Below are 24,704 nucleotides of genomic sequence, written 5' to 3' on the forward strand. Positions count from 1 at the left end.
AATTGTTCAACAAACAAACCATTTGTGTGGCGACATGAGTTTATTTAATGTACAAATTTTTGTTTTTTTTTAAAAGATTGAAACCCTTGATAGAAAACGTTAAACCTAACGCAACGAAAATAGTTTGAGAATTTATAAATGTCGAACAAGTTGATACCATATATATACTCACATTTATAATTTAATTAAAAAGGATAAGAGATGTTAGAAGTGACATAGTAACCAACGAGCAGTGGCTCGATTGACAATCGATTGGATTAGGTATATGTATAGTTAAATTTGATTCAAATAAAAAACATATTTCTTCAATATATTTAAAAAAAAAAGAAAAAAAAGCGGCGTAGTAACCACGTGAGCCTCCTGCTCAGGCTAGGCATTATAAATTTGTCACCCTCACGGATCATTTTCGCACCAACCCTTCCTATATAGCCAGTGACGCGCGCTTCCAAAAATAAACAGAAACAAACCGCACACAGGAAGCAGAGAAAACCATCAAATTTCCCCATATCAGACCTTACATTCCAACCACTCCTTGTATCTAATTTCTCAAATTCGAATTGTTGATACTCGAGCAATTCTAGCCGTTCAATTTCCGGATCAGTTGTCATGGAGTCGCTGACCGACCGCCGCTGCAATCGAAACGCTGGTCCCAAATGGCGGTGCTCCGAATTAGCATTGCCGGGAAAGTTGCGTTGCGAGAGGCACTTATTGCCGTCAAATAAGAAGAAAATAGAAAGCCAGTTATCTGGCGCAGAAGAGAAGGTCATAGCCCGCCGGGCAAGGGCAATTGAGATCGGTGTATCTAGGGAAAAAAATAAGGGGGAGAAGGATGTCACCGATGATGAGAAGGTGACTGATGAATGGGACGAGTCGGAGTTGAAGAGTGCTGAGGTTCGAGAGGAGATGAAGCTTGATTCTGCTCGTAAGAGGGCGAATCGAGATGTGAAAAGAAAAGTGAAACGTGTCAAAAGTACAGTGGATTCTGTTGAAGGACAAAGTAAGCTTCAGGTAAGGCTGGTAAGCTATAGTAACTTCTTGCAGAAGGTAAATTTTATATTTGCGGATTTCATTATTTTACGAACTATCAACTATCAACCTTTCTTATTGGAGTCTCACACCCTAGCCCTTACAAGTTTTCAGTTTGTCTGATACAACTCCTTTGTTTAGGGTCATTTCACTGTCGATGGATTCCTCCAAAATGAGTATTTTCTTTTTCTTCCAGTTTGTCTTATGAGAATTCCTAGCGAAGCTTCCATTATAACGAATGAGATATTTAAGTTTAATCCCTTTTAGGTAGCTTCACCACGTCCTAACAGACTGTACGATCATTCACATCTTTGCAATGCTGGGTTCGGCTGCAAAGGTCTTCCCCTTTCTATCTCCGTTGGAAATGAGAGTTGTTTAACCATTTATATTTCCCCAAAGAAAGATTCTGAATGCTTTCCGGTCTCAAAGCAACCGCACTGAGAATGAGTGATAGAGAGAGGTAGAAAATGGGAAGATTCAAATTAGTACTCTTTTTAAGTCTTCCTCCGTTCGTAAGGTGGTTTATTTTCCACCTGGCTAGCCCTCATCCAAACCTCTTGGTGACAAAATTCTTTATCAGAACGTCTTTGTGATTTGCTCCATTCCCAAGAACATCTGAGGGTAGAGAATTGGAAAAGAAGTAAGTTAGCTGCCCAAGATTTGTGCCAATGAGAAACCAGATCCAATAGTAATTCAGTTGCTTGATTAAAATAGGGAAATTGCAAATACTTGAGAAGTTAGTTTAAGGGTAACGTCCTAACATTTGATAGATGCATATGAAATGACTTTACAGGTTTGTAATGAGAATAGGGAAAGTGACAACTCTTGCAATAGCAGAGAGCACTTGTAACATGTAAATATGTAAGTTTGGTGTCTAGAAACCAATTTGATTGGGATGTCATGTATTTTGTACCGCTAGTTTGCTTACTTCCAATTTGATTGGGATGTCATGTATTTTGTACCGCTAGTTTGCTTACTTCCACTGGTTAATAGGAAGTTTGTTTAATTTTTATTTGTATAAGAAGGCTGTTCTAAACCCTTAAAATTAATGTACTCACTGTTCTTAAAAGACATAAGGATTATGAGGTTGGTAGTTTTGCATTTACTTCAATCTTCTTCTGCTTCCTGTATGTTTATCTTCCTCAGTGCATAGCTGAAAGCGGGGAAGAGTGCGTTGTAACTTTTGTTTGCTGACCACCGGTGCATTGATTGATGTGTACTAGGGATACCTTTTTTTTTTTTAAAGTAAATGATGGGTTCCTATATTCTAACAAGTTTTACTTTCCAGGGTAACGTGAATAAAAACAAGAGGCATGGCATGTGTCATCAGTGTCAGCGGAATGATAAGAGTGGTGTTGTCCACTGCACCCTTTGCCAGCAGAAGCGCTATTGCTATGAATGTATTGGAAATTGGTAAGAAACAAATGGGAAATCAATGTTTTCTTAGTCGAATTTATGCCTGAAAATATAATACATCTAATTGATAATTCGTAAGTCAGCCTATTTTTTCAGCAGTTTTAGGAAGCTGAATGGACGAATCATTTTCAATTGACGGATGTGATATGCAAACACTGGAATTGTTTTTATGACGCAGGTATCCCGAGAAAACAAGAGAGGAGATTGAGAATGCATGTCCATTTTGTTGTGGCAATTGCAATTGCAAAGCTTGCTTGCGGGATTTTGTGGAGGTAGATTTTAATCTCAACTGCCTGCGAGCCTTTTCATGTTCAATTTCCATTACACTTTTTTTGGAAACTGTGAATCATTTTTTATGTCAGATGTTAATTATTGGTTGTTTGTTCATCCCCTTTCAGCCTTCCCGTGAAAAAATAGACAACGTTGTCAAATTACAGTGGCTACGGTATTTACTGCACAAAGCTTTACCTGTTGTAAGGCATATTCATAAGGAGCAGAGCACTGAACTTGAGGTTGAAGCCAAAATACGAGGTATACGAACGTGATGCAGTAGCAAAGGGCAAACAGCTCCCTCAACTATTAATTACGTTGTCTCTTTGTTTCTCAGGTCAGTCAGGTGATTCATTGACAGACAAAAACATTACTAGATCTAAACTGGATAGAGAGGAACGCTTATACTGGTAAGTTTTCATAATTTGTAATTTATTTTGGGTCCTGTGTGATATATCACAAAAGGTTGATATGGTGACAAGAAGATCATTTATTTAGAGGCAGAACTTAATTTTGCAATTTCCATTGATGATATGGCAAGTTGCATAAAGGTGATATGATGACAAGATCATACCCAAATGTCATTCCTAAAAACCTAATATAAGAATGCCTGTAAAAGATTCATAAGTTATTAAGTTCTTAAGATGATCAGTGATAACTGCATATGTTTAATGCTTGTTTATGAGGGAAAACCCTTGTACTGCAAGTGTGGAAAGCCTGACCATTTATCAATGTATGAGCCTATGGGGACAACTGAGTGAATCAATATGTAGACAGCTACTTTTAGTTAGTAAAATTCATGAAGCACTCGAAGCTCTTAGTGATGACCATATCATGTCTAAGTCTTCAGAAAATTATTGGGTAAACACTAATCAGAGTTCCAATGTCTTGATTTAAATTTGTGTGAGCTTTATATGTCACATGAATTGCAAGTTTGAGTTCCATCAGGTGGAGGAGAGATGATAGATATAGGTTGATAGAGGTTTCAAGGATTTAATGAGACTCATAAACCCCAAGCATTAATTTGGCAAATGATGGTCAAGCAGTTCCCATCTAGAGCTTATTTGACTTTTGAGTGCGCTGTGTCATTGGCCTGTGTTCCCAATACTGCTGGGAGTATTTTCTTTCGATAGTACATAATTCATTTTTGTCCTTAGGTTTCCATTTCATATGGTAACCAATATGTTGTCTATATATATATATATATATTGTCGGTCAAGCTTTATTAGGCTTAGTATGCACTGGTAATCAAGCTTGGTTTGCTTAGTGTTCAAAAGTTTATGTTTTTAATCTCCTCGTTTAGGATGTTATTACATTTTCAATTGTCTTTGAAGTTCAAAAACCTTGTGAGAGTCCAGCTTTCTTCGCTGGGATTGATTCCTGTAAACAAAGAATTGAAATATTGTTTATGGTTTTATCTTTTCGGGATCCTATTTTACTTAGTAGGAATGAATGAGAAAATAATTCACGTAATGGATTCTCATTGATTTCTCCTATGAACTCAGATAGCTAACCACACATGATATTTTACTTGATATATAGCAACATAATATCCTAATCGTCGTCAAAGCCTTAATCTGAAACACGTTAGGTTTGGCTTCATGGACCCTTAGGATAAAAACAATTGTTTTACAAGGACTGGATTGAAGTTTTTGCCCTTATGTCTTAGTATTATGCAGAGATATGGTTCTTTTTACTTGCAGATTATCTTCAGTTTCCATAACTGAATTCTTCATTGTTCTAATTAATCCCTTCATTGCTTCATGAGTAATATTATCACTTGTGCATTTTGTGTGTGATTGGCTGAGCAAGTATTTAAGTGTTCATGTTATTGTTGCATTTTTCCACTACTCAAGACAGTTGCAGTTTCATAAATCATCAGCGATAGGAGCATTTTATAATTATTTATTTCAGTTCTCCTTCTTTGACGATTCTGAGACATGTATCATGTACGTGACAGTGATAACTGCAAGACGTCGATAGTTAACTTCTACAGAAGCTGCCCCAATCCAGATTGTTCTTATGATCTGTGTCTTACTTGTTGTCGAGAGCTAAGAGAAGGCTGCCAACCTGGAGGTAATGCAGGACAGACATCCCATCAACATTTTGTAGAGCGAGCACATGGCCAAGTTACTGACAGGGAGGGAAGTGCCAAGTCAGAGAGGAAGAGACATGGCTGGGAGAGCCAAGAAGCTGCCTCCTCTAATGACCCTAGAGCTAGTAGGTCCGTTCACTTTCCTGATTGGAAGGCAAATTTTGATGGTAGCATTCCTTGTCCTCCAGAAGGGCGTGGAGGTTGCGGTATTGCCATACTGGAGTTGAGACGCATTTTCAAAGCTGATTGGGTAACAAAGCTGTTGACTAAGTCAGAGCAGATCACTAAACAATATATGCCGCCAGATATGAATTTTTCTCAAGGATGTTCCTCTTGCCTGCCAACTGGTTTTGAAGAGAGAAGGAATACACTGTCTGAAGTTAGGCAGGCAGCTTACAGGGAAGACAATCAGGATAACTTCTTATTTTGCCCAAATGCTGTTGACATGAAAGACCATGAAATTGAGCATTTTCAGAAGCACTGGATGAGGGGTGAACCTGTAATTGTGAGAAATGTGCTTGACAAGACATCAGGTCTTAGTTGGGAACCTATGGTCATGTGGAGGGCTTTTAGAGAAACAGGTGCAAATGTAAAGTTCAAAGAGGAGACAAAAAGTGTCATGGCCATTGATTGCTTGGATTGGCGTCAGGTCAGTTGTTTAAAGGAATTGTAAATTTGTTATATCTGAGTGATGAGAAGATGGTTTTTTGATATCTCATTGCTGTTCAGGTTGAGATCAACATTCATCAATTCTTCAAAGGCTATTTAGAGGGACGTATGCACAAAGGTGGATGCCCAGAGATGTTGAAACTGAAAGATTGGCCCTCATCAACTTCATTTGAGGAGCGTTTACCCAGACACGGGGCTGAATTTATTGCAGCACTTCCATTCAGTGACTATACTGACCCAAAATTAGGTTTCCTGAACCTTGCTACAAGGCTTCCTGAGAATTTATGGAAACCAGACTTGGGACCAAAAACATATATTGCATATGGATTTTCTGAAGAGCTTGGCAGAGGTGATTCAGTGACAAAGCTGCATTGTGATGTGTCTGATGCGGTAAGGTTATTAAAGTGGATAGATATTTTATTTTTTTCATCAATTCTTGCTATAACTTTAAGTTTTCCCTCCTTTCTTTTAGTGAGTGGACAGTTGCAGCTGATGGTTATCAGTTCACGTTTCTTTCAAATAATAATTGCTGTTAGAATCCTCATTTTATCTGCTTTTGTAATTTATTTTTGTATTAAGGATACTTCTTTGCAGCTAATGCTAGTTATTTTCAGCGAGCAAAAGTTCTCACATAACTCAATTTTACTTTCTGTTTGGTACTTTGGTTCCTTAGATTTCGTAGTTTTTTTTAGGTAAATGTACTGACACACACGACTAAGGTGAAGGTTGCTCCCTGGCAACACAAAAAGATAAGAGAACTTCAAAAAGAATATGCAGCTAAAGACTTGTCTGAACTTTATGGTGCAATGGATGAGTCTGTGGGTGGAAAAACAAAACAATCACTGATGAGTGTGACTAAAAGTGATATCACTGTAGCTGAATGCATGAAACGTGAGTCTTTTGTGGAGAATGACAATCTGTTGCTAGAAGAGCCAGAAGCAAATGTGGAGAAACTAAATATGGAAGAATCAAGTAGGACGTTGCCATTTCCTCAACCTCTAGATCTTGATGCTGGAAAATCAGAAGCAGAAGAATCTTCCATGCAGTCTCATCTTTCTCCTGAATGTAAGGAAAATGACAGCATTGCAATGGATTTTCTTGGAATGTGTAACGTCAAGGTTCAGATTCTGGACCATCAGGAAAAAAAGGTAAATATCGTTGGTGGAAGCTCTCCTTGCCCTGTCATTGAAGTTCCACATAACGCCAGTGGCATTTCTACAATGAAGCCTATTGATGACAACGATAATTTGCAGAATTATTTTTCTGAGAATAGTGGAATTGATGAGTTAGGCTGTCGAGAATCCAAACAGAGCCAGATGGTGGATTCTGTTATGAGTGGTGGAAGATTGGGGGTTTCCTATGGTGGTGCTGTTTGGGACATCTTTCGCAGGCAGGATGTACCTAAATTAATTGAGTACTTGCGGAAACACAAAAATGAATTTCGCCACTTTGATGAACAACCAGTGGATTCTGTGAGTATTATTGCTGATCACAGTTGGCTATGTTTTCACCCGGAGTCTTATATAACTGAATTCTGCTTGTTTCAGGTTATTCATCCGATTCATGACCAGACTCTATTTTTGAACGAGAAGCATAAAAAACAACTGAAGGAGGAGTTTGGTAAGACCCTCTTTTGACAAAAAGAAGTGATTGCTTTTGGTGTTTTAGGATGATGATCATTAATTTTTTTATGATAATATTTGATGGTTGTTAATGTAGAGGTAGAGCCATGGACATTCGAACAACACCTTGGGGAGGCAGTCTTTATTCCGGCAGGATGTCCTCATCAAGTGAGGAACAGACAGGTAATTGTTCAACCACTGTTGAAACTTGAACCTCTTCTTTGAGCAAGTTGGACGTGACAGAGCTATAGTGTCTATCAAACTTGTCCGACGTTTCCCACATTGCTTAGAATTTTTTAACTTCCTGATACATATGTCTCTTCACAAGTTCAATTTTGCTGTTTTATTCCTTAAAAATATGTTCAGTGACCCATCAGATATTTAAAGCTGTGGAATGAGTTAAAATCAGAAGATAAGTCAACTGGGTATAACAGGAATAGTGGATTTTCCTGGGGCGACAGTGCTCCATCATCAACATAGTTCCTCATATGTTTGGCTTTCTTAATCCGCCTACAGCCTAAAATTCACCTTCATGTGCATGCATCTTACTTGGCTTTTCTACCTTTTTCATTGATTCCATTGTATTTCTTTCAGTCTTGCATAAAGGTGGCACTCGACTTTGTGTCACCTGAGAATGTTGAAGAGTGTATAAGATTAACACAAGAGTTCCGTGTTCTTCCGCAAACCCATAGGGCCAAGGAAGACAAATTGGAGGTAACCCGACTGACTTGCTGTATCTTAGCTATACTTGGCAATTTTTTGTGGTTGCTGTTTGTCCTTTTCGCTATCGAATTGTTCTAGAAGGTGTAAATCGTAAAAGTTACCAAGCTGTTCTACATTTTGCATCTATGAAGCAGTCCTCGTCTTTTGGCTTTTTCAGAGTTTGCCTAATTTCAACAGGGTTGGTTCTATGAAAGCTAAACTTAAAGGCATGCTTTGATGCTTTTCAAGTCGATCTATAAAAAAAATTATGTATTTGATGTTCTTTTCCTGCAGTACAAGTTCCATTGTAGTAGTTATCTTTAAAAAATGTATCAATGGCTTAATGGTTTATGTTGGACGGGGAAAATAATTTGTCATCTTGATGCATTAAAGTTATGTGTGACTCTGCTTCTTACTGACTGCAACTTGACATGGAAGGATATAAACTGAAATTTGATTGATGGACATCTAACTTGAAAAAGGCGTCACTCATAGGTTCTAAGATCATAGTTAGTCTTAGTATTGTCATCGGTGTTTCCTTGGCTTCATTGAATTTATTTCGTTTCTGTTTACAGGTCAAGAAGATGACTCTTTATGCTGTAAGTTCAGCAGTGAAAGAGGCTGAAAAGCAGATGCCACCTCTAGAGTACGCTTTACTTTTCTATTTCAGTATATATGACCATTTATTTGGCTGCTTTGCGGAGAGATTAATAGTAAGATTGGTGAGAGGTGAAAGAATTGCCCTTTTTTTTGAGCCGCTTCGTTTGCCTTGGTAGGTAGATAGGATCCACACATACAAAAACAAGAGCAGGGGCATACACCAATAAAAATTACTCCTCTCACCTCCAAGCCCATAGGGTGTGGGATCAGACCATCTTACTAGGTGGTGACCCCGATATCTTTACTCTCCTTTTTCTTTTCTTTTTTCCTTTTTTTGTTGCATTTTTGAACATCTCCCTTCCATTGTATAGATGATATGTCATTAATTTTTTATATCAGGGGAAAAGTCACATACACCCCCTGTGGTTTCTTCGACTTTAGATTCACCCCGTGATTGAAGGATGTTGAGATACACTCCCTATAGTTTGGTCAATGTTAGCAAAGGTCCAGTAACGTAAAAACCCCTCTAAAATGCCCAAAAGATCCTATTCTTCTTTTTTACAAAACATGCTCTCATGAAAGCTTCAGCCTCACACGGCAACCTAAAAGCAAGATAAGGCTCTTCACTAACAAGTTCATGTATGCCATGAACCACCATCTCCGGTGCCATGTAAAAAAGGGTTCCCGTCAACTAATCAAATTCCCTCCTCTTTCTCACTCTCTTCGTCAACCCAAAATCCACAATTTTTGCCACAAATTCACCATCTCCAGATGGAACTAGGAGTACATTACGAGACTTAATATTGCAGTGAACATACCCAGAATCATGAATATGAGCAAGTCCTAGAAGCAATTGCCTTGTGTAATGCTTCACTTCTTCAACACGCACGCGAATGATGAGATCGACAAGGAAACTTGGAGATCGTTGAAAACTTCAATCTCATTTTCTAGTGTAGCCAAATCCAAAAGCTTAGTAGACTCGACAGCAAACACAGGAGAGAGAAGACGAGATGATTAGGGCGAAGTCTTTGTGTTTTGTTCCCATGAAGTAAAACGACGTTGTTTTAGGTTTCACGTGACATCTTTGTTAAAAGAGTTAACGAAGATGAGTCAGCGGGGGGTCTGCTAACATTGACCGAACTTCCGAGGGTGTACCTCAAAACTTTTGAACCGCATGGGGTAAGGTGAAATCTTTCTGTAGGATACGAGGCTTCTTAATTCTTAAGGTGCTGGATATTAGTGTTGATAAGGTGAGATCTTTATGTGGGACAATAGGGTAAACAATTCCCATGCACAAAGCTCCTGCAGTAAGCGGGGTCGATGTGCGCAACCTTCTCTCGCATAATATGCGAGAGGTTGTTTCCATGGATTGAACCTATGACCTCTAAGTTACACTTGTGCAATTTAACCACTGTGGGACAATGAGGCTCATTGATTCTTGTAATGTTGTCTTCTGATGCCACAGTAGGATTTCGAACTTTTCAATCTTTTGCGGTAAAAAAAAGACACTGCTCTTGAACTATTCAAAACATTAAAAAGGTAATTCGAGATACGGTTCCCTATAACTTGTGATGGAGTATAGTTGGACTAACCGAGTGATGAAACCCGTGCAACTTGTCTTCCCGCCCGATTTCAGTAGCAATACTTTGAAGTAGGATTCTTTTTTGAGATATCGTCTAATTTTAAGCAGCTAATTAATAATTTTCAAAAACTATTGACAAGATTGGACTTGGAATGCCACCTTGCTTCTCTTCGGCCTTGATATTTTGTTAGTCTTTTGCTATGTTATGTTGTAAAGAAATGAAGGTTTAGGGAGAGTTGTATGGTTTCTGGTTTGTTCTTTTTGAGGTTCGTCCTTAATCAAAAGTTCTCTTACAAATCTTCCAATATACCTCATGCTTCTTTTCCCAATGCAGTTCCCATGGGGGAAAAATCGAGGATATTTAATGCAGATTCCTTTAGGGAGATACCATAGATCATAGAAGATTTCACCTGATAACGTGGGACACTATTAAACTTCCTAAATACAATAGAGGTTTGGGAATTCTCTCTATGGCTGCTTTAAATAAAGCCTTGATGAGAAAGTGGGTGTGGAAGTTCTGTACTGATAAAGACCAATTGTGGAGGCAAGTTATTGCCATCAGATATGGCCTTTCTAGTAGGGGTTGGATCACTAATATGCCAAGAGGCTCTCATGGCACTAGGCTCTGGAAGAACATTATGAAGGTTTGGTCTGACTAGTTTGCTCTCACATATTTCAAAGCCGGAAATGGGGATTCTATTGGCTTCTGGGAGGATAGATGGATTGCGAACTTTTCCTTAAAATGGTTCTTCCCTGACATTTACAACTTGACAACCAACAAGGAATCAGCCCTCAAGGGAGTCGATCATCTTATCTAACTCTGATTCTAGTTGGGATATCTATTTTATCAAGAATGTTCAAGAAAGTGGAGGCAATGCTAAACTTCTTGGGACTTGGTTTACAACTTTAGAGTTAATATCAGGGTGGAAGACCAAATGTGCTGGCAGCTTGCTAAAGCCAAATGCTTCACTGTGAGTTCTTTTTACAAGCATCTTATCTCATCAAATTTTCATTTTGGGGACTCTAGTGTCTCTTGGTCTTGTGTTTGAAAGACAAAGGCTCTGTTTGATAGAGCGGAAAGATTGATTTTCAATGCTAGCGGAAAAGCTGTGAAAAATGCTGAGTTTAAAGTTGTGAAATATGCTGTGAGGTGTTTGGTGAAGTAAAAGTTGATGCTAGCGGAAAAACTTTTGAAATAAAGTATTGAATATTAGTTTTTTATTTTAAGTATTAATTAATAAATATTTTTAATTATTAATTAATAAAATTTTAATATTTTTTTATTTTAACTAAAAATATATAATTAATAAAAGTTGAGCATGGGCCCCGCATTATTAACAAAATATATAATTTAACTAAAAATATATAATTTACATTTAAATGTATTAAATATATATTATTAAATCTGTGGGGCCCACATTAATTTATGTATAATTTAAAAGACACAATGATGACTGTGGGACCCACAATAGAAAATTGGGGAAAAAAAATGCTGAGAGTTAGCATCAGCGGATCCGTTACACACGCTATGCTGTTTGGCAGAGCATTAGCTGACAACGTTTCGTTTAGCGGAAACGCTGTGGGAAACGCTCTGTCAAGCAGGCAGAAAAGCTCTTTCAAAAGTGAGTTTATTTTGTTAGGAAGTGGTTTGGGGAAAAATTCTCACAAAGGGTATCAAATGGTCAATAGGTGTATCATATGGAAGGAAAATTCGGAATCCATTGACCATCTTTTGTTGCACTATAATTGGTCTCGAACCATATGGAATTATTTTTTTGCAATTTTGTTGGTCTGGTTTGGGCTCCTCATAGCAGTGTTAGGGATTGAGCTTATGGCATTGAATACAATGTCCACCTTCATCAAATTTTCATTTTGGGTACTCTAGTTTCCCTTGGTCTCATGTTTGGAAGCCAAAAACTCCTAAAGTGAGTTTCTTTTGCTGGGAAGTGGTTTCGGAAAAATTCTCACAAAGAGTATCATATGGTCAATAGTTGTATCCTCTGGAAGGAAAATTCGGTATCCATTGACCATCTTTTGTTGCTCTGTAACTGGTATCGAACCATGTGGAATTTTTTTTTTTTATAATTTTGTTGGTCTGGTTGGGGCTCCTCATAGCAGTGTTAGGGCTGAGCTTATGGCATCTTTTGTTCCCTTGTCCTTTTGAGGTGACCGTTTTCTTTCTGTTTCAACTCTTGTTATTTTTTGTTTCTCCCTTTGTTTTCTCTCTCTTTGTTATGAGACTTTCAGTTTCTTTAAATGTCACAACTCGTATTCCTTGCACGTCTATTGATACTTGGACCTCGGATGCTGCCATAGATTATTTTTGACGTGACAATACTTTAAGCTACTTTCGACTAGATACTACAATACATATCAAGGGTTTGACTTTTTAGGTTTTATAGCAATCAATGATAAATAATCATCTCTTTTCCCCTTTTTTTTGCTAGTCGAGGAACAACCCAGTCCAATATGTCCTTCGGACAACTAAGTGGACGTAAGCCTCGGACCGCCAGAACAGCCCGCATTATGAGGGTAACAGGTGAGACTGGGCTAAAGTCCACGCGGTGATATGGATAGGGGCCCAGAAGTGGGATAAGCCCACGGAAATGGGATTCTACGAGGAAATATTTCAACTGGTTGTTTCGAACTCCCGACCTCGGGCACAATAGTCCTTAAGTCAAGAGAGATAATCAACTAGGGTATGGCCAAGTGATTTTCAGTACCTTTCCATTCGTACCTTTTATATTTTTGCTGCTCTAAGTTTGTGCCTTAGTGTTTTGTTTTCTTCATTGGACTCGCTCGAGTTGTCAAAAAAAAAATGTGAACTTGACAATATACCGTGGACATTACCTTGTCTTTAAGCCTTTTTCCCCCTCTAAATTGTTGGTCTCCACATCGAAATATGAATATTTTTTTTCAATTATTTTAGAGATGGAATGTTTTTGTCTTATAATTATAGCTTACAAATCATGACTTTTTTTTTTTAATTCATCTAATAATTATTTCTTTAACTTGGATGGGTGAGATCGGAGGAGTCCTGATAAACCTAATTTGTCTATTTGCAGTCGATCAAACCGCAAGAAAGACTGAGAAGGTGGTGGTGGAGTCGAAACAAGAAAAGACTGTAGGCTACTTAGTACAAAACCATGGTAATTTCTGGTGTTGAATAATGGGCTCTGCCTTGTTGTATTTATGTTATTAAAAAAAAGAGACTATTGAAAAGCAATAAAATTATTATATCCAGATGGGTTATGGCCTTGTGGTTTTGGTTGTATAACCAAACTGATAGAATGTAAAGAAATTTCTCGAGGATCATAATGAAATTCCCAGACTTCTTGATTTTCAGACTCTCTTGAATGATATTGCTGAAATGTTGAGGTTTCTTTTAGTCCATGTCTCTTTGATTGGCATGGCTGCGGTTTGTTATATTTGTTGCAGTGATTGAAGCCATGTAATCCATTTCATCTTTTGGTGAAGATTGGCACAGAAGAAGTGAATTTTAGGTGAACATGAGGAGCAATGTTCAAAACCTGATTCGTATCGCAGAAGACTTTGCTCCCCAAAAATTCAAAACCTGATTCGTATAGAAGGCAAATTTGTGAAAGTGCCAAATGGCAACGGCTTATGTGTAATGAATCTGGAAACCACAGGGTAATAGCTCAATTGGTTATCTCGCTTTTAGACGTTCTGTATGTACAGACGTCTGACGTTTGAAATCCTCTGCGATATTTTTCAATGGTACCTGCATCGTGAGCTTGAGCTTGTCTTGCCTGTGAGATTCACGTGCATGTGCTTCTGTCCAGTCTTAACAGTTGTTAGGGTGATGCATGCTTGCTTCACAGTCTAAGTTTAGCCTACTCACCTGTACACGAAGGGCACTCTGGGTTCTGAGTTATAAAAAAGAAGTGTTATGGATCTGGATATTATCTTGCCCAAGCCCGAGCTCTATTTGTAGTTTTTTGGGCTACACATTTGCGAATCTGAATTTTGTTTTGTTTTGTTGTCCAAGCCCGTAATAATTGTTCGTCAGTTCGATCCATGATCAGGATTTGACATTTTGACTCGTAGAGTTGGCGATAATTCGTTCGTCCAATTCTTTCCTCCGTCCTCGCGAGTCTCCTCGAACTCCGTGGTCTTACGCCAGCGTCATTCCTCCCTCACAGAAGGTGCGTGACGATTTTCCTAGCCTGACTCGGATACTTTTCTTTCTGTAAATTCATTGAATTTTATGCAATGCGAGTCTCTTCTTATATCTCTACGGACTGAAGTAGTTTCGATTATTAGCTGAAGGGATCATCACCTGTTTGTGAAAATGCTCCAGAAAGAACTGGTTTACTTTCTGTACAAATAGGCCTGGGAGATCAGATTTTAAGTTTTATGCGGTTTATTTGTCTGTTTATGGAGATTGATAAACACGCCACACAGAGCTAGTAATTCCGTTGAAGTAGAGGTTTTAGTGTTTCATTTAATTGTGAAAGAAATTATCCTTTGTTTCTTTTACTTTTCATACACTGACTCGAGTTCATTCTTTTTTTTTTTTCTAATTCCATTGCTGCAGTTCTTTGAAACCTTTTCATGTTTCTTCGGCGACTAGCACAATTATTTCCCCATTCAAGGAGGACGTTTTGTAGTAGCAGGATCAATGATCTTACCGGCGCAATTGCAGAGCTCAATAAGGTAACACTTTTTTAAATTGCATTTTGAAAACTGAACTGATATGTCTAAATTTTCAGGGGCGCCCCCACATGCCAACCCCTAAAGAGAACTAAGGGAAGGTTGCTTTCTTGGGGTAAATTATGATGGTGTTCTTTGTCAGAAATGTGTAGGGATGACGTGATTAATTTAAGAGAAAATTGGCTGAGGTTATAAGAAAACCAAAGAAATGAGATAATATTGAAATGGTAAAGGCATCATAACTTTCTTTAGTAGATGTTATGCCTATCATTTGAGCTCCAACATAACAATGAAGGAAACTGCCTTGGCGTTGAGGCGCTTAAGTGTGTAAGTTCATTTCATGGAACATGGCATGATTGCTAATTTGCCCCAAGGAGCCCATATGATTTTTCTCAATCGTAGTTGGTTGCATGTTGTGACAGATGCTTCATATGTATACACATATACTCCTCACTTTCAGGAAATGGAATCCATTTTTGGTGAACCTCCTTCAAGTGGTCTTGCTGGTTCTATAAGTAATGATTGCTTGGCACAAGAATCCCACTTTGATTCTCAAGGCCTTGCCAAATCTCTCAGTAATGAGTCTGTGTCTCAAGATTCCTAATGCATGTCTCACAAGATAAATCAAAACGGGACTGGTCTGAGCCATATTGGTCATAGCGGGGAAGCTCAAATGGTGGATGTCTCTCTCAAAGAAAGTAGTAAGAGAACTGCCATTGCTAGCTGCAGGGTAATCCTGGACAAGGTGGTCTTTGAAATGGTTGCAGCCAACCAAATGAGGAAGGGAGATGTCCTTACTGTGGCAAAAATTGCAGGAATAAGTGGTGCAAAGCACACAAGCAACCTCATACCTCTCTGCCACAATATCACTCTGAGTAACGTTCGTGTTGATTTAAGGTTGAATCCAAAGAATTTGAGTGTGGATATAGAAGGGGAAGCTGTGTCAACTGGTAAAACGGGGGTAGAGATGGAAGCAATGACGGCTGTGGCGATTGCTGGCCTAACAGTGTATGATATGTGTAAAGCTGCCTCAAAGCATATCCAGATCACAGATATACAACTTGAATCTAAAACTAGAGGGAAGAGTGGAGACTGGTCCAGGCACAAGTAGTATGTGATCTGAAGAACACCACAATGCCAGTCACTAACTAACCTATAGGTATGCCTAGTCCTCCTTTGATTGGCACTTTCGCATTGCACTGGATTGAAGTTGCTTCTTATTAGAATTGACAAGAGCATTTTAGAATGCTCGGGTGACGAAGATGATGATTATAGCAATTGCTATTATCATCCATAATTGACTTACGGATCTGAAGCAACATTGCTTTGGATTCATGAATACTGGGTAAAGGATTTGATAATAATGCTGATGAAGATACGTGAAAATGATAATAAAACTAGAATTTTCATATTTGTTTCTATGTTTTTTCTCTTCTATGAATGGTCTGCATTCTTGGGGGCATTCTGTGATTTTCTTGATATTACCACACAGACGCACAAGCACTATTGTCCCCAACCAGTTTGTCAATAATAAACAAAGATAGAGATACATAAAATAGATAGGTCTATATCATGTTCCTGTGTATAACTTGCAACACATGTCCACTTGGCTTCATGGGTTATATTGTCTATAGAAGTCATAGTGGCTAATAATAGCACTTTCACTTTGTGAAGAGATTTCTGATGTGCAGGAAGGATGAAAAAGAAGTAGACATGACTCACGAGCAAAGAAAGGAAGGACCGCTATTGCAGCATGAAAGGTGTGAAATATCTTGAGGTCTCTCTCATCATTGTCATATTTAGTCATCAACGTGAACACAAGAATGTCATTTCTAGGAGTCGAATCTAGGCATTAAGAGATTCGGTGATTTGAACATGCTTTTAAATAATTAAGAATGTTATCAACCAGTAGAGGTTGAAATTAGTGAGTGAATTTGCACACTAATTGTAGCTTTTTAACATTGACAACGTTGAAATATTTAAGTTGCTGACAGCTAATCAAATTGAACAGATTTTCTTTTTCTTCCCAATCAAAACAAGGCTATATTATTCAGTACAATGTGCACAAAACTTGTACGTCTGTAGAGTCATTATGGGCCAAATTATCTACCAATTGCAGTGGCCTTTAAATGGCTGAGTAGTTGCAGACTTAGAAACACTTCCTGGCTTATAGTGGATCACTTCACTACCAAAGTCCAAAGTGGGTCACCCTCATGAAGTGCCTCGGTGACCAGGCTTGGATTATGTTTGTACGCATGTACACAAAAGATTTGATTTATGACTGTCGGATGGGTTTGTCGTAATAAAGAAAAAAAATAGTTCCAACTTTCAATATAGGTAATTTAATAAAAAAGGAAGAAAACTCAAGTTTTTTGTTGGGTAAGCAAGAAATCGAGAATGATATTATACAAGGACAAAATAGTTGCGTCAAAGCTTAACGAGTGGTTACAAAGATATTGATCTCAGTGATAATCGAACTCATAATTTTGCGAATCCATATGAATGGATCTAGATAAATTTACTCACTAAACTATGGACTAAGTAGTTAAAATATACGTGTCTCATAGATGATATAAGTTGATTACAACACTAATTAAGAGCAATTAATAGGAACCCCAACTTTCACCAACAAAAGTAAAACAGGCTGGGATGTTTGTCTCCTCCCACTTGGCGGAATATTTCTATCATATTTTACTACTCACAAGTCACAAGTACATCTGGTATCAATTTATGACAAATGAAACAAGAGATTTATAATGTCTGATTCTAAATCAGTAAATCTATCTTTGGTCCTAAATCTAACCGAACTGTATACTTTGTAGCTGTACACAACTTCAATTAAAAAAAAAAAGAAAAAAGAAGCCTAGAAAAACTGGTTGAATCCCCTCTCCCTCCCCCGAAGCCTAGTAACTCTGTAACTCCACTGAAGCAGCCACCTTAACTTTTCTCTCCCCTCTTTCATTTATTTATACTCTCACAGCTCTGCCAGACTGCAACTCACACTTCACTATTCTCTCTCTCTGTGCGATGGAAGGAAAGGTAAGAGCTACCCATCTCTTTTCCTTCACCATATCCCTTCTCTTTCTTTCCTCCACCGCTCTCAACTACCAGACCCTGGTCCCCAAATCCCTCCCATCCCCACCCACCCTTTCATGGACCGAATCCGAAACTCTATCCTTCTCAGAACCAGACACAAACACCACCAGGACTCTCGACGTCGAGCTACACCACATCGACGCGTTGTCCCTCAACAAGACCCCGCAGCAACTCTTCAATCTCAGGCTCCAGCGAGACGCTTCCCGTGTTAAATCCCTGATCTCCGTCGCCGAGGAAGCTATCAAAGGATCCGGCGTTAATGTCACTCGCGCTGGCGCGCGTGGTGCGGGGTTCAGCAGCTCTGTGATATCGGGGCTCGCGCAAGGAAGCGGCGAGTACTTCACGCGCTTGGGGGTGGGAACGCCTCCTCGGTATGTGTACATGGTGTTGGATACGGGAAGCGACGTCGTTTGGATCCAGTGTGCCCCTTGTAAGAAATGCTATTCACAGTCCGACCCGGTTTTCGACCCGAGGAAGTCCAGATCCTTCGCTGTGGTCCCATGTGGGTCCCCCTTGTGCCGCAAACTTGACTCTCCGGGTTGCAATCAGAGGGTGAGGAAGTGTCTCTATCAAGTCTCTTACGGCGACGGTTCCTTCACTGTCGGCGATTTCTCCACCGAAACGCTGACGTTTAGAGGGACGCGAGTAGGCCGAGTAGCGCTCGGTTGTGGTCACGACAATGAGGGCTTATTCGTCGGAGCTGCGGGATTATTAGGGCTCGGGCGCGGGAAATTGTCGTTTCCCAGACAAGCCGGGATCCGGTTCAACCGCAAATTCTCGTACTGCTTAGTGGACCGGTCTGCTTCTTCTAGACCGTCTTCAATGGTTTTCGGTGACGCTGCAATATCGCGAACCGCCCGGTTCACTCCCTTGGTCGCGAATCCAAAGCTGGAAACGTTCTACTACCTTGAGCTTCTCGGGATGAGTGTCGGCGGCACACGTGTCTCTGGGATCTCTCCATCTCTATTCAAACTTGACCCCACCGGGAACGGAGGGGTCATAGTTGATTCGGGTACTTCGGTTACTCGTCTGACCCGACCCGCTTACATTGCCCTGAGAAATGCATTCCGTATTGGAGCTTCGAATCTGAAGCGAGCGCCCGAGTTCTCGTTATTTGACACGTGCTTTGATCTGTCTGGGAAAACGGAGGTGAAGGTACCGACGGTGGTGATGCATTTCCGTGGTGCAGACGTGGCATTACCGGCGTCGAATTATCTGATTCCGGTGGACAGCAGCAGTAGATTTTGTTTCGCCTTTGCGGGGACAATGAGTGGGTTGTCGATCATCGGGAACATCCAGCAGCAAGGGTTCCGGGTTGTTTATGATTTAGCGGGTTCCCGAGTCGGGTTTGCTCCACGTGGGTGCGCATAGGTCTTTTCGCTGTTTTTTCGTCTTTATTTTTTTTTTCTCTTTTATTTTAAAGGGAAGGAAGCTCTTTCCCTCAGGACCCTGACTGCCTTTTTTTATTTTCTTTTTTTTTAAAATGGGCTTTAAAATATATATGAGAAAATAACTATATCTGGACGATTTTCCTCCTTGTAGATGTCTTTGAAAGAATTGGTACATGTTCTCCATTGGAATTTTGATTTTAATAAGTAGGAATTAGCAGCAACTATTTTGCTTGTTTAGGTAAATAATATTAGAACAGAAAAAGAAGAAGATAAAGTTGATGAGAACTTTGTCTGCTTGTCATAACATTTTGATGCAATATTTTAGGTTAAAGATGAACAAAAATGTTTTCAGGCGAAGTATGTATGGAGAATTGGAGATGGAGGTGTAGCTGGCCTTCATTTGGGTTAGTTTCAGTAATTCAGATTTATCAGGGTTCAGGATTCTTGAAAAAGTCTAAATCTGTGTGGTGGTGTTCTGGTATTTTGTAGCATGAGAATGCATCTATTAGCATCTAAACCTTTTGAGTGTGCAAGTCATCTTGGAATATCTGTAATAGCCCATCTTTCTCTTTCTTTGTGCCATGTCGTCGGATTTAGAGCACTAAATCCCTCTGACATTCAGTAGTGTTCATATAACACCATCACACTGGACATTGTAGTGATTTATGGTATTATCCACTCGAGTTGGGTGTTAAAGTCTCCCCTCTCAAGGACTCACGTCTTTGTGAATCCTACACATACAACTCTAGATTCTCAACTCCGATATGAACTGTAACAACTCAGTATTCCTTGAGCATAGTGAATAATGTCCGCTTTTTGGCAAAAAAAGTAGTTCATTAGATTATGATATTTGATCTATTATATTATGTATTTTGGTTTCTTCCTTGAGAGATGTGGAATTTATAGATTTGAATCCCTATGTCACGCGGTAGCTCAACAAAAATCATTGGAAAGACTTATGACCCGTTCACTCGAATTGAGTGTTACAATATCATTTCAATTTGGTTTTATCGAGATCTCCTAGCTCCTTTTGTTATTTTCTTAATCTTACCACAAAATTATCTACATGTTTGAATTGGGTCATACATGCTTTCTTTGAAGGGTTTATAACTTTATATATTGCTAGCACTGCCACGACATTTATGGCGACGTTGGCTCAGTGACACATGCACATGCAGAGAACTAGAGAAGTCAAAGAAATGGGCACCCAACTCTGTCTTTATATGGACCATGGAGAGTGGAAAATGTTGCCCATAATCTGTCAGCGGCCCATTTTGCAAGTCATGGGCTAAACCCATTCGCTGATCTATGGACTTTGTTAGAGGCCCATTGCTCAAACGAATGTGGCCCAGACCAAGCCCAAACCATGGGCTGAAGGATCGAATGCCCGTTTTCGCCGATGAGGGCTTCGATTTGATCTGACTGGAGGTAAATAAAACATATAAATTAACGATTCTTCAAATATTGTATTGGTTGGGTGATTGCTTCGGCTTGTTCAATTTAGGAATGGAAGATGATGATGAGAGAGGGAAGGTGAGGGCTTTGATTGACAAGGCCACCAACTCCACGGCCCGAGAGGTCGACCCCCGCCTCCTCAGGGCCATTAAATCGGTGGTTCGATACTCCGATTCGGAGCTCCGACTCGCTGCCCAAACCCTCTTGGACCTCATGAAACGCGACCACTCTCAGGTCCTCCTCATCATGCTCTCTCTGATTTGATTTGATTTGATTTGATTGAAAATTTTGAATATTCGCTGTAATTGGATTATCTTATTCAGTTTTAGGCTTCTTTGTTCTTAAATTTTGATTGTGATGTAACGGAATGAGGTAGTCTAGGGTTTGCTTTGATCGCAAATAAATTTTGGGGAATTTTCGAAATTTGTAGTGAATTTCGTTTTTTCTCTGTTGAAGTTTAGAGCTGGCTTGTTGTAGTTCACGAATGGTCGTTTCTGAGCTGCATTAGGTTGTATTTGGGAACCCTTTTGATCAAATGAAGAGATACGTTTCTGATTGTTATGACTCTAGGCATCCTTTTGTCAAGAATTAGATTTTTTTTTTCTCAGCTTATTCTCTATAGTTTCTCACGTTGGTTTTGTTCACAGCTTCGTAACTGTTTTATAATGTCCACGTTGGAACCAAATCCTCTTGGGATTTGATTGAATTGAAGCTCAATCTCATGAGATGGTACATTTAGGATTGCAAGTGACTTCATTACTAGTATATCAAACTTTTTGGACTCGTTTTCGTGTGGAAGTTTTATCATGGAGCTCAAAATGAATTCTTTGTTGAATTAGTTCTTCAAATAAGGACTGGTTTTGGCACTATGTTAATGTTGTTACAATGTGATCCGGGTGGTATTTGTTTAAAATTCAAAAATGGCCTCTTGTGAATTTGGTCTTTTGCAGACCATGAGATGACAGGAACATTATGGACCTGCTTTCTTTTTTCCTCAACCCCTCATCGACAGTTCTTATTGAATTGAATCTCATAGTTTTTAAGGTCTCACAGTTTTGTCATTGTGTGAATCTTTTGCTTGCATCACATGTTGTGGGTTTTCTGCGAGGGTGTTTACTATTTGAACTTTCTTTTGTTACATTAAAGAGAGAGAAAGATAGATTATAAAGTTGATAATTGAACGTGAATTTTGTTTTGCAGGTCCGTTACCTTACACTTCTCGTAATAGATGAACTATTTATGCGGTCAAAGCTCTTCAGAACCATTGTTGTTGAAAACTTTGATCAGTTACTGAGTCTGAGTGTTGGATTCCGAAGAAATTTGCCACTTCCTGCTCCACCTGCCATTGCTGTTCTTTTACGTTCAAAAGCTATTGAGTTCCTGGAGAAGTGGAACATTTCATTTGGGATTCATTATAGACAGATCAGATTAGGTTTCGACTATCTTAAAAACATTCTCAAATTCCAGTTTCCTAATCTTCAGGCAAATGCAGCAAGGATTCAACAAGAGAGAAGGGAAAGGGAGATACGGTCAAAAGAAATTATACTGAATAAGTTTGAATCTCTGAGGACTAATCTCTTTGCAATAAAGGAAGAAATACAATCTACTATAGATGAAATTGAGGAGTGTTTGGATATTGTTTGTCTTGAAGAAGAGAGTATACCGGCTGATCTGTTAGATGATGAAGATTTTGAAGAGTTTCATTCTTCTGAGTTGTACCAAATACGTCTTGATTCATTGAAAGAAGGAAAAAAGGTCCATGAAGATAGCGACAATAAAGTGGTCTTTGATGCACTGAGGGAGTTGTATAAGCTTCTGGTGACAAAACATCTGGTTTCAATCCAAGAATGGATTTCTGTGCTTATAAGGGTTGAAGTGGCAGACAATAGGTTTAGAGATTCCACACTGAAAGAGTTTATAGATATCCGAAATCATCTACAGTCGGTGAAGAAACAATGTGAAGAATCGGGTTGTTATGTTCCAAGAACTGCAAAGCATGATAAAGAAGGGAAAGAAGAAGAAGATATCTGGGAGGAGGGTAAGATTGGATCAGTGGAGAATGAGGGCACGAGCATAGCCAATAAACTCGCTGAGGCTCCTGTGCTTACATCGACTTCTGGTAAGGTGAGTGATGATACCCCTGAATGCAGGAACAAAAGTTCTGATGGCAATGAGTCCATAGGTCGTGAAGGTAGAACTGACGCTCACCCCTTTAGAAATAAGCTTTTGGCTGAAGCTCCTGTGCTGAAGTGGAATTCATCTTTGGATACTTGGGGGTCAAACAGGGATGTTTTGGCTAACCAAAGAGGGTTGGAGCTTGAAAGTCACTGGGGTAGGGTAGACTATGATGCGGTTATTCCAGCAGATAAAATTGCAGAATTGAGTGTTCAGGCGACTCTTTACGAGGAGGAGCATGTAGAAATCCAACCATGTCGTGCTCCATTGAGCAAAAGAGGTCTCTGCCAGAGAAGAGATTTGAGAGTTTGCCCACTTCATGGTACCATTGTTCCCCGAGATGATGAAGGAAAACCTATCCATCAGAAATCAATGACAGACGTTGGAACCAGTATTGATCTAGGGACTAATATGGTTCAGCAGTTGGCAAAACAAGCTGTGAAGACTGTTCGGGACAGAGATAATGAGGAAGCAAGGAAGAGAAAAATTGATAAACAATCGCTCAAGCGTGCAAAGCTAGCAAAGATTCGGGGGCACAATGAAGCGGTTCTACGGGATGCTGCAATGGCTTCAGCTTCTATATCTGCAGCTGTTGGAGAAGATGCAGTGGGAAACAGTGTGGATAGATTGCCAAACAGGAACAAGGAGACTCTTGCATCCATGTTGCGTAAGAAAGTCACTACAAAAGATAGATTAGCTCAAAGACTTTTGAATGCACGGGCTAGTAATGCAACAATAAGACAGCTAACTCTAGGTGAAGATGCAAATTACAAAGAAGCCTTCCCAAATCAATGGTAAATTATATTTGCATCCTGAGCTGGTGGACAATCTCCAAAGAATAAGTGTCTCAGGTGCTTACGCTAATAATGATAAGCATCTCAATTTCTTTATGGAAACATACTTCTTGTTCTTGTGTTGGTTGCATATCTGATCATTTGTTCAGCTATTTACTATGGAAAGCCAGAATGCTGTCAGTGGGGCTTCTGGCTCTGGGATAGAAAATGGTAGAGAGTACCACTTTTTGTTCACTTTTGTAAATATGTACATTTTGTATTATTTTTCCGAAATTTTATTTGGTGGAATAAAGATAGATTTGAACTGTGAGGGCCTTGTTTTGAACATGATCTGTTCTTATGTTTGTACCCTGCCATAATCTCTGGAGCTTCTTCTGTTTGATTCTGTTGTGGTCTGAAATGCAGAATGAGCCTGGAAATTATTTTTTTCCAAGTGAGGACATTATAATTTATTTGCCAGGACACTTTTGTTCTATCTATTGTTGAGGTTCTAGTTATAGGCAACTCTATGTTTTAGGTTTAGTGATATTTTGTTTGATTAATTGTGACACAATAGATGAATCAAAGTTGTTATTGTTCCTTCCTATGACAGGAAGAAAGTAATAGAAAGTGCACTAGGATGTTAGTGAACTAATTGTCCCATGCCTTTGAGTGAAAGCAAGTAATCTTTTTGTGCAATGATTGTCCCAAATGTTCTTTCCAACCATAACAACGAAGTAATGAATAAACAAATGCCAAGTAAGTGACCAATATACTTGCTGACATAGGGTGTTGCTTTTATTTTATGAAACTTGAAGGAAGAATCTCACTTACCAAATTCATTGCTAAGTCAGTTCCAAACTCGAGCTACCAATCCAGCACGTTTCACGTTGACGACAGAAAAGATTGGATCAAAACTTGTGCGAAAACTAAACTTGAGACTTTTCACATTTAGTTACCACAGTTAACTTTAGCTTGAAAATCAAAACTTGTTTGTTCACCCTCTTCTACATTCTGTTTTACATATAATAAACAATTATCAGCACTCTCAGCCCGGGAATTGTTGCCCACAGACACAGACCTAAATTTTAAGTAATCCTGTCGGATATTGATGATTGGCGGATGCATTGCAATTTGCAATAATGTAATCCTCTTATC

At 39.2% G+C, this 24,704-nt stretch overlaps 3 protein-coding genes and 1 pseudogene across 8 annotated transcripts; all 4 read left to right on the forward strand.

Annotated features, from left to right (window-relative positions):
* The first annotated feature begins 414 nt into the window (after positions 1-414).
* Positions 415-13,327, forward strand: LOC119983099 (lysine-specific demethylase JMJ25). Of its 6 annotated transcripts, XM_038826767.1 has the most exons (15): positions 415-1,017; positions 2,315-2,439; positions 2,621-2,714; positions 2,841-2,973; positions 3,050-3,122; positions 4,673-5,456; positions 5,537-5,866; positions 6,169-6,624; positions 6,730-6,948; positions 7,024-7,096; positions 7,196-7,281; positions 7,693-7,812; positions 8,376-8,446; positions 12,430-12,681; positions 13,048-13,327. In XM_038826767.1, exons 1-14 carry the CDS (start codon positions 607-609, stop codon positions 12,548-12,550), a joined length of 3,096 nt encoding a protein of 1,031 aa, XP_038682695.1. In that variant the 5' UTR covers positions 415-606; the 3' UTR covers positions 12,551-12,681; positions 13,048-13,327. The 6 variants fall into 6 exon arrangements, with proteins under 6 accessions (XP_038682695.1, XP_038682692.1, XP_038682689.1 ...); XM_038826764.1 differs by lacking the exon at positions 12,430-12,681 and adding an exon at positions 10,317-10,953 and having other exon boundaries at positions 6,169-6,948; XM_038826761.1 differs by having other exon boundaries at positions 6,169-6,948.
* An 829-nt stretch (positions 13,328-14,156) lies between these two features.
* Positions 14,157-16,580, forward strand: LOC119983102 (annotated as a pseudogene).
* Positions 16,581-17,572: 992 nt separating this feature from the next.
* On the forward strand, positions 17,573-19,276 carry LOC119983101 (aspartyl protease family protein 2-like). The gene has a single exon (XM_038826769.1). The coding sequence runs from the start codon at positions 17,684-17,686 to the stop codon at positions 19,121-19,123; it is 1,440 nt and encodes a 479-aa protein (XP_038682697.1). The 5' UTR covers positions 17,573-17,683; the 3' UTR covers positions 19,124-19,276.
* Positions 19,277-19,449: 173 nt separating this feature from the next.
* On the forward strand, positions 19,450-23,877 carry LOC119983100 (UV-stimulated scaffold protein A homolog). The gene is made up of 3 exons (XM_038826768.1): positions 19,450-20,571; positions 20,648-20,832; positions 21,799-23,877. Exons 2-3 carry the CDS (start codon positions 20,650-20,652, stop codon positions 23,569-23,571), a joined length of 1,956 nt encoding a protein of 651 aa, XP_038682696.1. The 5' UTR covers positions 19,450-20,571; positions 20,648-20,649; the 3' UTR covers positions 23,572-23,877.
* The last annotated feature ends 827 nt before the right edge of the window (positions 23,878-24,704 follow it).

Source organism: Tripterygium wilfordii, chromosome 17 (genome assembly GCF_013401445.1).
Source record: "Tripterygium wilfordii isolate XIE 37 chromosome 17, ASM1340144v1, whole genome shotgun sequence".
NCBI classification, from domain to species: Eukaryota; Viridiplantae; Streptophyta; class Magnoliopsida; order Celastrales; family Celastraceae; genus Tripterygium; species Tripterygium wilfordii.